The 15995-nt window shown below is 38.8% G+C and overlaps 1 protein-coding gene across 1 annotated transcript in view; it reads left to right on the top strand.

The window, feature by feature from the left end:
* LOC122729042 (sodium-coupled monocarboxylate transporter 1-like) overlaps positions 1–15208 on the top strand; it is a 30362-nt gene extending 15154 nt beyond the window's left edge. Inside the window, 9 exon segments of the mRNA XM_043967709.1 lie at positions 117–205; positions 3006–3118; positions 6250–6317; positions 6922–6951; positions 6953–7009; positions 10335–10546; positions 12276–12379; positions 13185–13264; positions 15086–15208. Coding sequence (XP_043823644.1) covers positions 117–205; positions 3006–3118; positions 6250–6317; positions 6922–6951; positions 6953–7009; positions 10335–10546; positions 12276–12379; positions 13185–13264; positions 15086–15208 — 876 coding nt within the window.
* Positions 15209–15995: the final 787 nt, after the last annotated feature.

Here is a 15995-nt window from a genome sequence, read left to right as displayed (position 1 = left end):
TCTGACAATGCTCAGATAACTGAGAAATTGATCTATTACCTTTATCAGTTACACAAACAAACAAATGTATTTTTTGACAATAAGAAGCAAACTTATTCAATCTGGAACTTTTCCAGCTCATGCCCTATCTGGTGATGGACATTCTGCAAGATTATCCAGGACTCCCAGGCCTGTTTGTGGCATGTGTATATGGTGGAACATTGAGGTATGAACTTTATGTAATTCACAAAGTGTAATTTTTGGAATGCTTTGTAATGACCTCCATATTCTCATGAGTTAAGTTGGATTTTAGATATAAGAATGATAAGCATGCAATTCACGTATGTATTCCATTGAATACTTTAAAGAATCATGATTTCATCTATGTCTATATGATAAATGAGATTATATATTTAAAGTATGCCTGGGGGCAGCTAGATGGTGCAGTGGTTAAAGCACCGGCCCTGGATTCAGGAGTACCTGAGTTCAAATCCGGCTTCAGACACTTGACACTTACTAGCTGTGTGACCTTGGGCAAGTCACTTAACCCCCATTGCCTGCAAAAAAAAAAAAGTATGCCTGGAACATAGTAGATACTAAGTAAATGCTAGCTATTTTGTTATGGTTATCATCATCATTATTGTTATGTAGTGAGTTATCCTATTCCCTTTGAGGTTCCAATAATAATGACTAAATGTCAACAGTTTTCCCCTCAAAATTTACCAAAAATTGGTAGCCTAATAACTTATCTAAAATATATATATATGGAGGAGCAGCATGGCATAGTTAGTGGATTGAATTGGTTAAGAACATCTAGATTCAAATTTTGCCTCTTGTACTTTCTAGCTTTGTTACCATGGACAAGTCATAACCTCTTTCTACCTCAGGCAATGCTCTAAAACTTTAAGATATGGAAGTATTGTTTGTGTTGGTGGAAGGAATTCCTTCCTACTCCAATGAAATTCCAGGTTGCTGATTGAAAGAAAAGACTATATTTGGACTCTTCTCAGAGCCCTAAAGGCAGAGAGTGATTCCAGTTTCAGGCCTAACAGCTTTGTGGCCCACACCTGCCAGTAGGGGGCCTCTCGGCACACAAGGCTCTGAGGGCCCTAGGCTCCTTAGGCCTGAGCAGGGTCTGAAGAAGGGCCTGGGTTTTGTGGGAGTCTGGCTGGAATGGGAGTCCATCTGGATAGCCCGAGGTGATCCCCACATGACTCGGAGCTCAAGCCCTGACTTGAGTTTTGTTTTGAAAGGTTATGCTTACACCAGCACTGTTTAGTGGGGAATAGGGACAATCTTACTCCAGCATAGGGTTGGGGCCTATGGCCGCAATCTGATTGGTTGGTGAACGGAGCAATCTGATTGGTCAAACCCCAAGTCAGGTTTTCTTTCTTGAAGAGTTATGTAAGTTAACACAGTATTGTTCTGAGGAGGAGCTGACACTCTTCCCCAAAATAAGCTTAAGGCCTGGTATGGTAGTTTGTAAAATCTGATTGGTCAACTGGTACCACCTGACTAGTTTCTAGGACTGGATGGGGGGCGGGGAGTGTGTAACTGAAGGGTAGTGAAATGCCTTAATGTGATTGGTTGGAGGGGACCGCTTGAGGGGTATAAATAGAGGTGAGGGACCTCAGTTCATTGAACTCTCCCTCACATTCAGAAGAGTGCCCATCTTCATCAACTGCTGCCTGCTTGGAATTTTTGAACAGAGACCTGCTAGCAGCACTAGGGCTGCCAACACTAGAACTGTGCAACACTATGAATGGTTAGCTGCGTTTCTAACACCGATTTATCTGTGCACAGGTGTGACTACAAAATGAAAAGGAAGGAGAGACAGCAAGCAAGCTAAATACAGGATAAATAGGGAATAATTAAGAGAGGGAAGGTACTAGAAACTCTACACCAATAAAATCACAGATTGCCCTGCCCCTTTTACTCCTCAAATAAAAGTTTAGCATATTTTAAGGAAGATGAACTATAATAGTCCTTTCATTAGGAAGATGAAAAAAATCAACCTTTTTGCCTTCATCGCGATCAGTTGTGCCTTTCTGGGAGAAGAGAGATAGTTGGTGTAGTAGAAAGAGAATCAAATTGAAAATAGAGGACCTTTGGTTTAAAAAATTCCAGGTCTGCCACTTGTTACATGTGACCTTGGTCAAGTCAATTCCTTTCTCTCTGTAAAATGAGGGAGGTGGGGTTGGACTGGATGATCTCTAAGAGTCCCTAAAGTTCTAAATGTATGACCATACAGCCTTCCAGGAGCACAAGGGCAGTATTAACAATGCCACAGCAGAATGTAAGTAAGCTCCCTGAGTGTAAGGACTGTTTTCTATTTCTGTCTTTGCATCTCTAATGTCTTACATGGTGCCTAGCCTGTGGAAAGAACTCAGTGAATGTTTGTAGGATTGGATTGAATTAAATCAAATCCTGTGGTACTATGGAAAGAACACCAACTTCCTTTTTCTAGACCATTTCCTTATGTGTAAAATGAGAGGATTGGACAGAATGGTCTCTTCCAACACTAGATATATGATCTTATTTGAGGAATCGGTAGCCTTTGTTTGTCTTCTACTGCTTGGTATTATTATTCTTTGTCTATAAAATGAACTGGAGAAGGCAATGGCCGAGCACTCCAGTAATCTTCACCAAGAAAAGCCCACATGAGGTCACAGAGAGTCAGACATGACTGAGAATGATTGAACAACAACAACAAGGGGATAGACAAGATATTATTATACTGAAAGACTATGGACAAAAGCTTTACTGTGAGAAATACTTCTATTTCTAGGCAGAAAAATGGAGCATGTCTGTGTGTGACCCTGAGCGAATCACTTAGCCCTGCTTGCCTCAGTTTCCACATTGGTACATTGAATTGAAAAAGAAAATGGCAAACCACTCTAGTTTCTTTGCCATGCAAACCCCAGAAGGGGTCATGAAGAGTCATATGACTGAAAATTACTAAACAACAACAACAAAATCTTCTTAAAATGCTTTACAGTAATAAGGTTTTCACTTGTCTCCTTCAGCACCGTGTCCTCCAGTATCAATGCTTTAGCTTTAGTCACGATCGAAGACCTCATCAAACCGCACTTTCAATCACTCTCAGAAAAAACTCTGTCTTGGTTTTTGAAAGGAACAAGTAAGTGACCACTGAAGTTTTATGGTTTTATCTGTAAACCTTTTTATATCCATCCTCAAAAACTTGGATGGATGTCTGCCATTACAAAAACAATTCTTTATTTCTACAGGTCTGGCTTAATTTAGGATGGTCAATTATTTTTGCAACAGCATGCAATCAAATTTAGAAGTGTCACAGAATCATAGCCTCTATGGAGTTGGAAGACACTCCATTGGTCAGAGGGTCCTATTTGTACCTAAAGAATGCCCTGTATAGCTTACTTACTAAGTGATAATCCAGCATTCACTTAAAGACCTTAAGTGATGGGGAACCTACTACCCACAATTAAGTGCTACACATGCACTCAAAAATTATCATGCAACAATACCATCTTCTTAGGGCCTTGGGCCTGTTGAAAACAAATCAAGTTCACAACATCCCATCCCTTGGTCATGGTCTTATGATGGCTACACCAGGACTAAAACCATGTATTATGCTGAATTAACAAATAAAATATTCACTACTCCCAACAAAGGAAAAGAAAGCAATAATAGTTCCAACCACCATCATGGTGTTGCCAAATCACAAATTGCTCAGAAGGTCACAATGGAGACAAAGGCCAGTTGATGATAGAAACTAGAAAACAAAACTGACCACCAGAACCAGGAGCCCTTGTAAGTAATTTTGTGCCAAAACACCTACAATAAATTATACCTGGAAATGGAAACTAAAAGTTTATCATCTCTTTGCTTGAGACATCCTTTGGCCCAAGATGATAGCTCCCTTCCTCTCACTCTATTAAAATTAGATATTTACGGGGACAGCTAGGTGGTACAGTGGATAAAGCACCAGCCCTGGATTCAGGAGGACCTGAGTTCAAATCCGGCCTCAGACACTTGACACTTACTAGCTGTGTGACCCTGGGCAAGTCACTTAACCCCCATTGCCCCGCAAAAAAAAAAAAATTGCAAAAAAAAAAAAAATTAGATATTCCCTAGTTCTCTGGCTAACCTCTTTCCATTTCAGGTACATCTATCTCTAGGGAAGTGAAACCACACCATTTGGCCCAATGTGTAATGATTCCCCTAATTTCTCTAGTGTTCTATATCCAATTTCCTCAACTTTTAATCATAGGCTAGGTATAATAATTAACTGGAAAACCCAACCTCACCATCAGAGACAGAATTGAGTTTAGCAGAGAATTATTAGGGAATGCAAAAATACAGTGGGTAGAACCATTTGCAACCCAAATATCAGAACATTTAAGAGTATCCACATCCTCATAAAATAGTATCTGGGTGTCAAAACCTAAGAGTTGTATGGAAAAAAAGAGCTCACTGAGAATAAACACTTTTAGGTTAATGAAAGGTGCCTGTGGGCCTACACTTAGAGTACTATTGCCCAAGGCTCTTGGCTTTGGGCTCCTGGGCTTTCTCTATTAGACTATGAGGAGAGATAGTGGCCAAGATGGTAGTGGTGTTTTGACTTCTCTGGAACTCCTGCCTCTTCTTCAGACTGCCTTGTTGCTTCAGCTAGGCTGACTTGCCTGCTCTATGTGTGGCACTCAGTTGGAAGTTGGCAGGGATAGCTGTCTCCTTTTCCACAGGAGTTGCTTCCTAGGATGATAGCTATGAGAGTTCATCTGGAAGCAGGACCACTGCTCTGAAGGGTATTGACACTCCCAGAGATCAATAATTCAATAAGACAACAAGAAATATTAGAGCAAAAGACTAGAATAGAAGAAAACATAAAATATCTACTACTAAAAATAATTAATGTAAGATATCTACTACTAAAAACAACTGCTTTAGAAAATAGGATATGTAGAGATTGTTGACTTTAATGTCTTTCTTTCTTTTTTATTTTGGCAAGGCAATGCAGGTTAAGGAACTTGCCCAGGGTCACACAGCTAATGTCAAGTATCTGAGGCTAGATTTGAACTCAGGTCCTCCTGAATCCAGGACTGGTGCTTTATCCACTGTGCCACCTAGCTGCCCCCTAATGTGTTTCTTTAATAATATATTTAATGTATACTAAATACTGTATTTCTCTAATAGTTTATTTAATGTATGCCAAATTATTTGAGTGTGTTGGAAGTGAGATATACCCAACACTTTTTTTTCTAATTCAAAAAAGAGTGAGATTTGTAGGATTCATGCTCCCACTACCCACATCACTTGTTTGTATACTCTTCTTCAGAAGTATACCAATTTGAGAAATAGTTAAGATACATCTAATTTTGACTCATTCATCCTCTAATATATTCCTCTGAGAGGGGTAGGGCATATATGAGATACTATAGTTGTGTCAGAAATAGAATGTCAATAAAAACATAAAAAAATTTAAAAAGAGTGTGGACCTGTGATCTCATTGATAAGCATGACTCCTTGAAAGGATACAGATTTGGGGGCGGCTAGGTGGCACAGTGGATAAAGCACCAGCCCTGGATTCAGGAGGACCTGTGTTCAAATCCAGCCTCAGACACTTGACACTTACTAGCTGTGTGACCCTGGGCAAGTCACTTAACCTTCACTGTCCCACCAAAAAAAAAGAGAAAGAAAGGATACAGATTCATATTTGCTCCACAAAATCCTTAGTCAAAATGTTTTGGTTTTGAATATTTTAAATATTTAATTCAATGATACCGGTGCAAAGGTTGAGGTAGTTTCCACCTAGGGAGTCTCTATAAAAATAAAATCACAAATCCAATCTTTTTTCTTCTTCTTCCAGGCCACCCAGTTACACACAGTAGTTCTGCATAGAAGAACTCTGTTACTGGTGATATAAGTTTAAAAAAAGTGATATAAGGTTTTTCTTAAGCACAAATGTTTGTGAAGGATTAGGCTAACAATAGTCCATAGGCTTATGATCTCCACAGTTAATTCCAGGTATTCTTTACTCAACATACTCTAGTGTTTCAACTAATCCTTAAGCATAACACAAGGGTTTATTGATCAACTTTGCACCTTGCTTTTCCTATAGGAAACAACATCCCATTTTTAACCCCTTTGCCTGCTTTAATCTCTCTGGCCATCCTTGGGCCCAGTCTGATTATCTACTTGCTTGAAAGTTGTGATGAATTGATTCCATTGGAAATATTAATTAGGTACATCAGGATCTGAGCCTGACTGACTTTCAATCTATCCCCCCAGGTGTGTTGTACGGAGCTCTGTGCATTGGGATGGCAGCATTGACATCTCTCGTTGGGGTTTTATTACAGGTAAGAGTAGACTTCCTGCAGTCCTGTTAGTTATAATTATGTGTCTTTTTTTAACCTTAATCATCAATCAACAAACATTTACTAAGGGTCCTCTATGCATGAAGTATTATGCTCAGGTGCTGAGAATTCTAATACAAATAAACAATTCCCTCTTCAAAGGAGAAGGGAGTAGCCATATAAGTGTATACAGGAAAAATGACAAAGTAGATCTTTATAAAGCAGTTTAACATAAGGTAGTTTGGGAGAGGGGGCATGAGGAGCTGAGGGGATCAGGAAAAGCTTTGTGCAGAAAGCAGTGGTTGAACTGCCTCTTTTTTTTTTTTTTTTTGGTGAGGCAATTGGGGTTAAGTGACTTGCCCAGGGTCACACAGCTAGTAAGTGTCAAGTGTCTGAGACTGGATTTGAACTCAGGTCCTTCTGAATCCAGGGCCAGTGCTCTACCTACTGCACCACCTAGCTGACCCCTGGAACTCAACGTTTTTAAAATGTATATTAAAATTTATTTTTGCATGTAATTGGGGAAATAAAATACTAAATAAATTAAAAGAACAAAAGAAAATGGGCTTCTTGCAACTAATTTGTGACTTTTTTATTCTGTTCTTAGGCAGCACTCAGTATCTTTGGTATCACAGGTGGGGCCCCTTTTGGGTTTGTTTTCTCTGGGCATCTTGACTACTTTTGTCAACTCAATGGTAACTATAATGGGTAAAAGTGAATCTAAAGTCTTTATCTAAAGTGCAATGGAAATTAGCATTTTTTTCACTGGTAAAAATGTAACCCATGATAGCTCATACCAGTGGCTTTTCTGGAAGTTTAAAAATGCTTTTCTGACCCATTTGGAATCTTAGAATTGCAGATTTAGAGCTGAAAGATTCCTTATACATCATAAAAACCAGAGGTGTTAAATACTCAATCCCACTCCCAGTTATAAGTATATTTAACAAAATAAATAACATGTAATAAAATATAAATACTATCATATTTTAAAATTCAATCTGTACCCTGTAGGGATCCTTTGTATTTGAGTTTGCCACCACTGATCCAGACCAACCCTCTCATATCACAGATGAGGGGACTGAAGCTTAGACAGCTTACTCAGCCTCCCCAAGCTTTCATGCATAACAAGTGACCAAATATAGGTTCAAATTCATGTCTTTTGGCTCACAGGTCAGCACACCTTCTACGCTTCTCCTCCATTATTTTAATGTCCTACAGGCAAAAAGCTAGTGGAAATCATATTTATACACGTTAAACAGCAACAATATCTGTGCACCATCTTTTTCTATGTTTTAAATATTGGTAGTTGCTCATTCAGTTTATTTTTAAAAATTGTGTCTGACTCATTGTGACTTTTCTTGGCAGAGATACTGGAGTGATTTGTCCTTTCCTTTTCCAGCTCATTTTACAGATGAGGAAACTGAGGCAAATAGGATTAAGTGACTTGCCATGGGTCACACAGTTAATAAGTATCTGAGACTAGATTTGAACTCAGGTCCTCCTGAATCCAGGCCTGGCACTCTATCCATTATTAGCTGTGTGACCTCTCCCTGCCGCCCCCACAGACAAGTCATCTAACCTCTATTTCCTCTTCTGTAAAATAGGAATTATTAATATTATCTACCTACCAGGATGTATGAAGGTAAAATAATATTTATAAAGTACTTTGTAAATCTCAAACCATCCTCTAAATGCTGGCTTATTACCACCACCACCATCATCACTATCATGCTACCATCTAGGGGCTTCACTCCAACTCCAAGCCATGCATGTCCCACAACCCTGACCTTTAATCAGATGTCGCAAATTCCTCAATGTCCAGCATTTTGCTGCCAATGACAGTGACACCTTTGACCTCTGCAGGTCATCATGGAAATGCTTCACTTCAAGCAATGGTATTGTGGGATGGTGGAAGGATCACTTGAGTGGAAGTCAGAGGCCCTCTCTCTCCACAATGCCATGACACTAGTTAGCCTTACATTTGTGAAGGGCTTCTTACTTTTTCAAATGCAGGTAAGTGGCTCTGTGGATAGAACACTGGGTCTGGAGTCAGGAAGATCTGAGTTCAAATTTGACCTTGGATGCTTATTAGCTTCCTAGTGTGACCCTGAACAAGTCACTTAACTCTTCATTTGTCTCAGTTTCCTCATTTGTAAAATGACCTGGAGAAGGAAATGGCAAACCAGTTTAGTTTCTCTACCAGTAAAACTCCAAATGGGGTTACAAAGAGTTGGACATGACTAAAACAATTAAACAACATCAATCTTACTTTTTCATATATGTTATCTCATTCGTTTCTCACAGCTAACCTACAGGGTAGGTAGGAAAACAACAACATTAACATTAATAATAATCCTGATATGTTTAATGTGATTGTACATATATAACCTATATCAGATTGCTTTTTGTCTTGGGGAGGGGGGAGGGAAAAGGGAGGGAGAAAAATTTGGAACTCAAAATCTTGCCGATGGGAATTTTTTCTTCAGCTTCATAGAGGTAGGAAGTTAGAGTCAGGATTCAGCTCCTCATTTTACAAATTCCAAGCTGAGACTATCAGGTTAAGTACCTTTCCCAACATCACCCAGTGTAACAATCAGAGCCCCTGTAACCACTCATTCAAGGTTTTCACCTAGTAATCTGTGTACCATTACAGTTCAATGAGCATTTGACTCTTGGGCATCTAACACAGTGCCTGGCACACAGTTGGTGCTTAATAAATTCCAGGAACTCTACTAAGCTCACATGATACAAACATGAAATGCATCCCTATTGTTAAGGAGTTTACATCCTATTATATCTAACAATGACCAAGGTTTTGAGCCTGGGTGACTGATCAAATCCTGCCATTGACAGAACTAAGGAACTTGTGAGAAGCAGCTGGTTAGGAAGGGAAGATGAATTTGTTTGGATATAGTTAGTGTAACCATCAACTGAATTTCCCAGTCACAGAATTTCCAAGTTAGAAGGGATAGACATCAGAGGCTATCTTGTCCTATCCACACCAGTCCAACAAAATCTCCTATCCAACTTTCCCAAGGAAATGATGATCAAGCCTTTGTGTGCAAATCTCTAGGGAGAGGGAACCCACTACCTTCCAAGGCAGGTCACTTCATTTTGGAGCACCTCTTTTGCGAGGAAGTTGGCCTTTTTGTGATCAATATTCCCCTCATTCCTTTTACCTTTCAAGGATAACTATTCCTTTTTCAAATAATATTTTATTCCCCCAATTACATTTAAAAACAATTTTTTAAATTAAAAAAAATTTTGAGTTCCAAATTCTATCCTTCCTTCCATTCCCTCCCCCTCCCAGAGATGGTAAGAAATTTGAAATAGGAAAGAAATAAATAAAGAAAGAGTAATGAAAGACAGAAGGAAGGAGTGAAAGAAAAAGAAAGGAAGGAAGGAAGAAAAAAGGAAGAAAGAAAGAAGGAAAGAATAAGAAAGACAGAAAGAAAAAAAGAGTAAAGAAAGAAAGGAAGGAAGAAAAAGAAAGGAAAGAAGAAAGAAAGAAAGAGTAAAAAATAGTGTGCTTCAGTCTGTATTTTTCTTTGGAGGCCAATAACATTTTTCATCACGAATCCTTTGGGATTTTCTTGGAGCATCGTATTGCTGAGAATAGCTAAGTCATTCACAGTTCTTCATTGTACAATGTTGCTATTACTATGTACAGTGTTCTCCTGATTCTGCTCCCTTCCCTTTGTAAGATAACTATTTCTTGATGTGAGATGTGCAAATTTAGAAACATCTCCACTCCATATGTTCATATGGGCTACTTGTGCTCAACTATTGGTAGAGCATTCCAAGGTCATATTGGTTTGATCAGCCATAGTTGGAAACACTGTCCCTTAACCCCAACATATTGATGCCATTTTGGTCCTCTTTGAGAATGAAGGATAATAAATGTAAGTGATCTTCAACATATATACAACATTTATACAGCTAAGTAATCCCATAATCCTAGAGTATGAAGGACAATAACCAACCAATTTCTTGATTCTCAAAAGCACTTCTGTTTTGCAGGGAGCATTTGTAGGGCTCACTGCTGGATTTGTCATTTCCCTTTGGATTGGAATTGGAGCTCAGCATTATCCCCCACTTCCAGAGAGGACTTTACCACTAAGCCTCAATACCTATGGCTGTAACATAACTGACTTCCACCACCAGGCGAACTGGAACTCAACCACAGAAACACCATTTTCTACAAGTCCTTTTCAAGTTCATAGTGCTGAAAGGTATTGAAATAAGTTTTATTATGTTACTTTAAAAAATCACACTACATGAGAGATAGGAAGAAGAGAGAAGACTCCTGGAAACATTACTGGATTTGAGTCAGAGGTCCTAGGTTTACATCTCTGCTATACCATTCACTAGCTGTGTATATTGGATAAGTCACTTAAGGTCTCTAGACTTCACCTGTAAAATGACAGGATCAGACTCAATAATGTCTATGGGCCCAGTCTAGCTCTAGATCTATAATCCTTTGTCATATGCTTTAGGCTGACGATGCTTAAACACTTGAATGGACCTGGCATCGTATGTTGGAATACCTTCCAACCGTGCAGATCCCAGGGTATCCCTGCCTCCTCATCCTGTCTATGTTCCCCAATCAATTCCACACAGGGACACCCACCTGAAAGGGTAGGGTCCTTCTTCTCAGTTCCTTAAGACTTAATGGATTCCATGGGAGCACGTGGCCTGTTCATTACTTATACTTCACTCTGTAACGATTGGAATGACGCCACCTGCTGGAGACTTACTGTAGAAAAGCTCCGCCATGAGGTGAAGGTCTCTGAGGGCAAGACCGTATGTCATTTTTTTGGCTTCAGGAAGTAACATTTGCATGGGGGAGGAAGAAGGGGGAGCCTGGCGCTCTGACTCACTCTCTTTCCTTTGGACTCTGGTGGAGAGCGGAGCTAGGAATGCTCTCTCCCTTTAATAGATAGAGGAATCTAGGCCTTTCTCTCTCTCTTTACCAAATTCTTATTCTCCTTAATAAATGCTTAAAAGTCTAACTCTTGCTAAAGCTTATAATTTATTGGTGACCACTCATTAGATTTTAGACAGACTAGCTAGAATTTTAGCCCCTTTACAACTCTTTTAAAAAGGTATTTTATTTTTAATTTATGGAATAAAACAAGCATAACATAGTACAATAAAGATGATTGCATATGAAACTGCAAATTTGCTAGGCACAACTTGCTATTCCTTTCAAATATACAACAAAATTATTATGCAAATTTCTTTTTTTCTTCTCCCTTCTACCCTAGAGATGGTTACCATTTGACACAAATAGGTATATATATATCTATATATATATGTGTGTGTGTGTATGAAAAATCATTCTATACATATTTCTAGTCATCAGTTCTTTTTCTGGATGCAGATAGCATCTTTCTTCATATGTCCTTTATAGTTAATTTGGATATTTATAATAGACAAAATAACTTATTTGCTCAAAGTCATCTTTTTTTTTTCTTATTGAATCTGATTTTTTTGGGGGTGGGGCAATGAGAGTTAAGTGATTTGCCCAGGGTCACACAGCTAGTGTGTCAAGTTTCTGAGGCCGGATTTGAACTTAAGTCCTCCTGAATCCAGAGCCAATGCTTTATCCACTGAGCTACTTAGCTGTCCACCCCCTTTTTTTCTTAAAACTATATGGCTCTTACTGTATACAATGTCCTCTTGGTTCTGCTCATTTTGCTCTTCATTATTTCATGCCAGTCTTTCCATGTTTTTCAAAAACCATTGAGCTTATCACTTATTATAACACAGTAATATTCCATCACAATCATATATCCCAGCTTCTTCGGACATTCCTCAATTGATGGGTATCCCTGTAATTTCCAATTCTTTGCCACCAGGAAGGGAGCTATAGACATTTTAGAACATGTAGGTTTTTGCCTGACTCTTGCCACACACCCACAGACAAATGAATGACAAAGCCCTTTGTTTTCCTTCTAGAACTCCCCTAATGGATAATTGGTATTCCTTATCATTTATGCACTTCAGTACCATTGGAACCTTGGTCACTCTACTTGTGGGAATCATTGTTAGTCTCCTAACAGGTACTTGTTTCTAGTTACCGTCATTTGAGGTAACATTTACATAGCAATTAAAAGTAACTTGTGTTGATTATTTTTGCTACAGTTTTGTTAGTGGAATATATAAATTATTTCCATGAGAGATATACTATTAATTTAGTGCTTATTATGTTCCCAAGCAACAGGCTTAAAAATACAAGCAAACAAGATAGTCTCTGTGCTATAATACAAGAATCTTATATTTTAGTGGCATGAACTGAATTAATTAACAATCTAGGAGCTGTTTAAGAAAGTAAAATAAAGTCTCTGAGATCCCTATAAAAACCTGAAGTAAAACATCATGTTAGATTTTAAGTTAATCTCTTAAAAGAACTTTAAAACAGTTTAAAGTAACTAGGAAAAACAAGAGTTATGAAAATGTTGAAAAAAAGAGGGATAAATTGCAAAGTATTCCTGCTAGGCAAATTATGCTCAGTGAATGTAGTATTTCTAACTTCTTCAAAGTGAAAATAATCTGGGAGCATGCACCCAAGACAAAATATTCACAAGTATTTCAGAAGGTTCCAACTATTCCATGAGTTTTGGATATAAAGCAACTAATTACTTTTTTACTATATTATATACAATATAAGACAACACCCACTGTTGCAAAATGCTTGTGCTCTTTAGTATTTAGAAAATCATCCCATGTGTCCCCACATCCCCATTGATACCTACAAAACCACTAGATTTAATTGAGTAACAAATTTCTTTTGGGATTAGAAATCCAAAATTGGCTTTATTTCACAGACTAATAACTGCAATTCTGTTTTCTAAAAATGTTTTTCAGGAGGAAGAAAACAGAGTTTAGACGATAGATTGCTTCTAACCAAAGAAGATTTTTTATCCAACTTTGACTTTTTAAAGAGGGTATGTTGCCTTTCATTTTTGTTATGTAGACACCTGCATTTTACAGTAATAATGTCATGGCTTTTTCTCCTCTGGAAATATGGGGCAAAGGGACAAGTAATGATCTTCTGATAGCTCCACCAAAATTTCATTCCATCGAAGTGAAGGTGACCTTGGTTAAAGACTGTGCCAAATGGGATGAGAACTCATGCAGATTTTATTGATAATGGAAGGCTTGGTGCCTAGTCTCCAAGCCAAGTTTAGCCAAGTTTATAGGGGCAGCCAGGTGGGGCAGTGCATAAAGCACTGGCCCTGGAGTCATGAGGACCTGAATTCAAATCTCACCTCAGACACAAGTCACTTAACCCTGATTTCTATAAACATCCAGGGCCATCTCCAGTCATCCTGATATATATCTTGCCACTGGACCCAGATGACTCTGGAGGAGAGAGTGAGGTTGGTGACCTTACACTGCCCTCCCTCACTTAAGTCCAATTCAGTACAAATCATGACATCACTCTGATATCATGGTCCTCTTTGATAACAAAGGACAAACAACAACAACAAAGGCAAGTTTACAAGGTTTATCATTAGGAAGTTGGCTATCAGATGATGGTTTCTTTTAGTCATAGCAACTTATGAAATCATATATTAAGGGTATGGAAACACATTGTATATCATAATGGAGAGAACCAGCTTTGAAAACAGAAAGACATGGGCTCATGATGTATGTTGGGAGAGTCACCCTAGCAAAGTCTTTTACCTTCTCAGTGGCCAAGGCAGGGCTCCAAAACTGTAAAGTTGCAGAGCAGCTGAAGATCTGAATTGGTAGAGGGAATTTCTTCAGTGGGAATCCCCTACACCAATAAAATCACAAATTTGGATCCCTCCCCAATAAATTAAGGGGTGGCCAAATTACAAGTAGAGAGAATATCTCTTTGTAAAAGAACTTTTGTGATGTTTAATGATACTTGTATGTTTTGTATTATTCTCTTATTAGGATAGGAAATGAGTTTAAAGAACTTCTTAAAGAAGTAGAGGCTCATAATTTGAAATTATGTATATGCACAACTTCTCCTTTTCTCTCTCCTGCCATTCTTCCCTTACAATCCACCCTCAGTAGCTCATCATGGTAGGAAGGAGATTTTGAGTTCTCAAAGACAATGGTGGATAAACTCTGTCCATTTAAGAATTCCAATTAATTAATTAAAATTAATTAAAATGAGTTCATTTAAATTCTTAGTTTGAGAATTGACTTACTGTAGAAGAACATCAACTTTTTTTTCTGAATAGTTTTCTTAGTCTTCCCCCCTTCCCTCCCAGCCCCCCACAGTAACTATCTGGTTTCACAATTTAAATCTCCCCCTCTGGAATGGCTTCGAATATGGGTTTGCTGACAGTTTTGCTGTCAATCCAAGGCCAACCTTGTTAACTTCAAAGAGATTCATCACCAGAAGGATGGAGGTGATCTTTTGTGATCAAAGCAGTTCATAATGACCACCTATTAAGGCACATAAAGGCAGAGATGTGCTGGAGAAAGTTTCTACTGGCTTAAATTTCCAATGTGAGAATATCTGCCTTGGAAATTGGCAGACATTATAAACCAGGGCTTTATTTATTGTTGATTATTTTAAGAATGTGTTGCAGAAAGTGTTAATAATACAGATTAAACTGAAAAGCCTGCATTGGTACTTTTTTTTTTTTTGGAGAGCAGGTTGTTAAACATTTATTACCACACCACTTCATGTAGGGGTTGCAATCCACCCTAGGGGAGATAATAATACACAGATGAAAACCAACCCTCCTTGGAGCATTGATGTAATCAGTGAACTTTTCTTTTAGGAAGAACTAATTTTAAATCCTCAATCTTACAAGAAGGAAGATGGTGGAATTGATAACTGTGCCTTCAGCTGTGTTGAAATGCACTCCACAGATGAGAGTGGAAAAATCAGCGGGCCATATTGATGCAGGATGATCTCGATTTCTGTGTTGGGGTTTTGAAAATACTTTTCTAAATGTATTAAATTGAATTTACATCTAGTGTTTGCATATGCTTTTTTTTTTTTTTTTGGTGAGGCAATTAGGGTTAAGTGACTTGCCCAGCGTCACACAGCTAGTAAGTGTCAAATGTCTGAGGCCAGATTTGAACTCAGGTACTCCTGACTCCAGGGCTGGTGCTCTATCCACTGTGCCACCTAGCTGCCCCTGCATATGCTTTTGATTTTTATTTCCTTACCTGTTTTTTGGCCTTTGTAGGGACCAATTTTTAATTGGGGGCAATATTTAATTGCCGCAATATTGGGGCAAGGAAGGAAACCAACAGCCTCCCTCAAAACAGAGCAGGATTTATTTAACAAGAACAAACAGGATCAATAGGATTAAGGGAAAGGAAATAAAACTGGGAAAGGGAAATTACACAACCTGAACACCACCACCACCCAGGAATCAACTGAGAACACACAGCAGCATCCTGTCGCCTTCCGGCTTCCAGCTAGAATGGTGAAATCCTTCCTTCTTCCCAGCAGACCCCAGGCTGACCACACACAGCCCCCAGCCAATTGGCTGGCCACTCTGACAGTCACATGACTGCCCTCATTGGGCTTGCAATCATTATAATTTTGCCAGGCCCATGTAGGCGTCAGCAAGTGGTGATGACATGAGGTGCCAGCACCATGGCGACAGCTACAACCAGTGGGTGGAGCACTGTGCTCAGATCATTCCACTGCATCTAAGCAAACTGAGGTCCCTGAAA

Source organism: Dromiciops gliroides, chromosome 5 (assembly GCF_019393635.1).
Source record: "Dromiciops gliroides isolate mDroGli1 chromosome 5, mDroGli1.pri, whole genome shotgun sequence".
NCBI lineage: Eukaryota > Metazoa > Chordata > Mammalia > Microbiotheria > Microbiotheriidae > Dromiciops > Dromiciops gliroides.
Note: the sequence above shows the minus strand (reverse complement) of the source record. Positions and strands in the feature narration are given on the sequence as shown.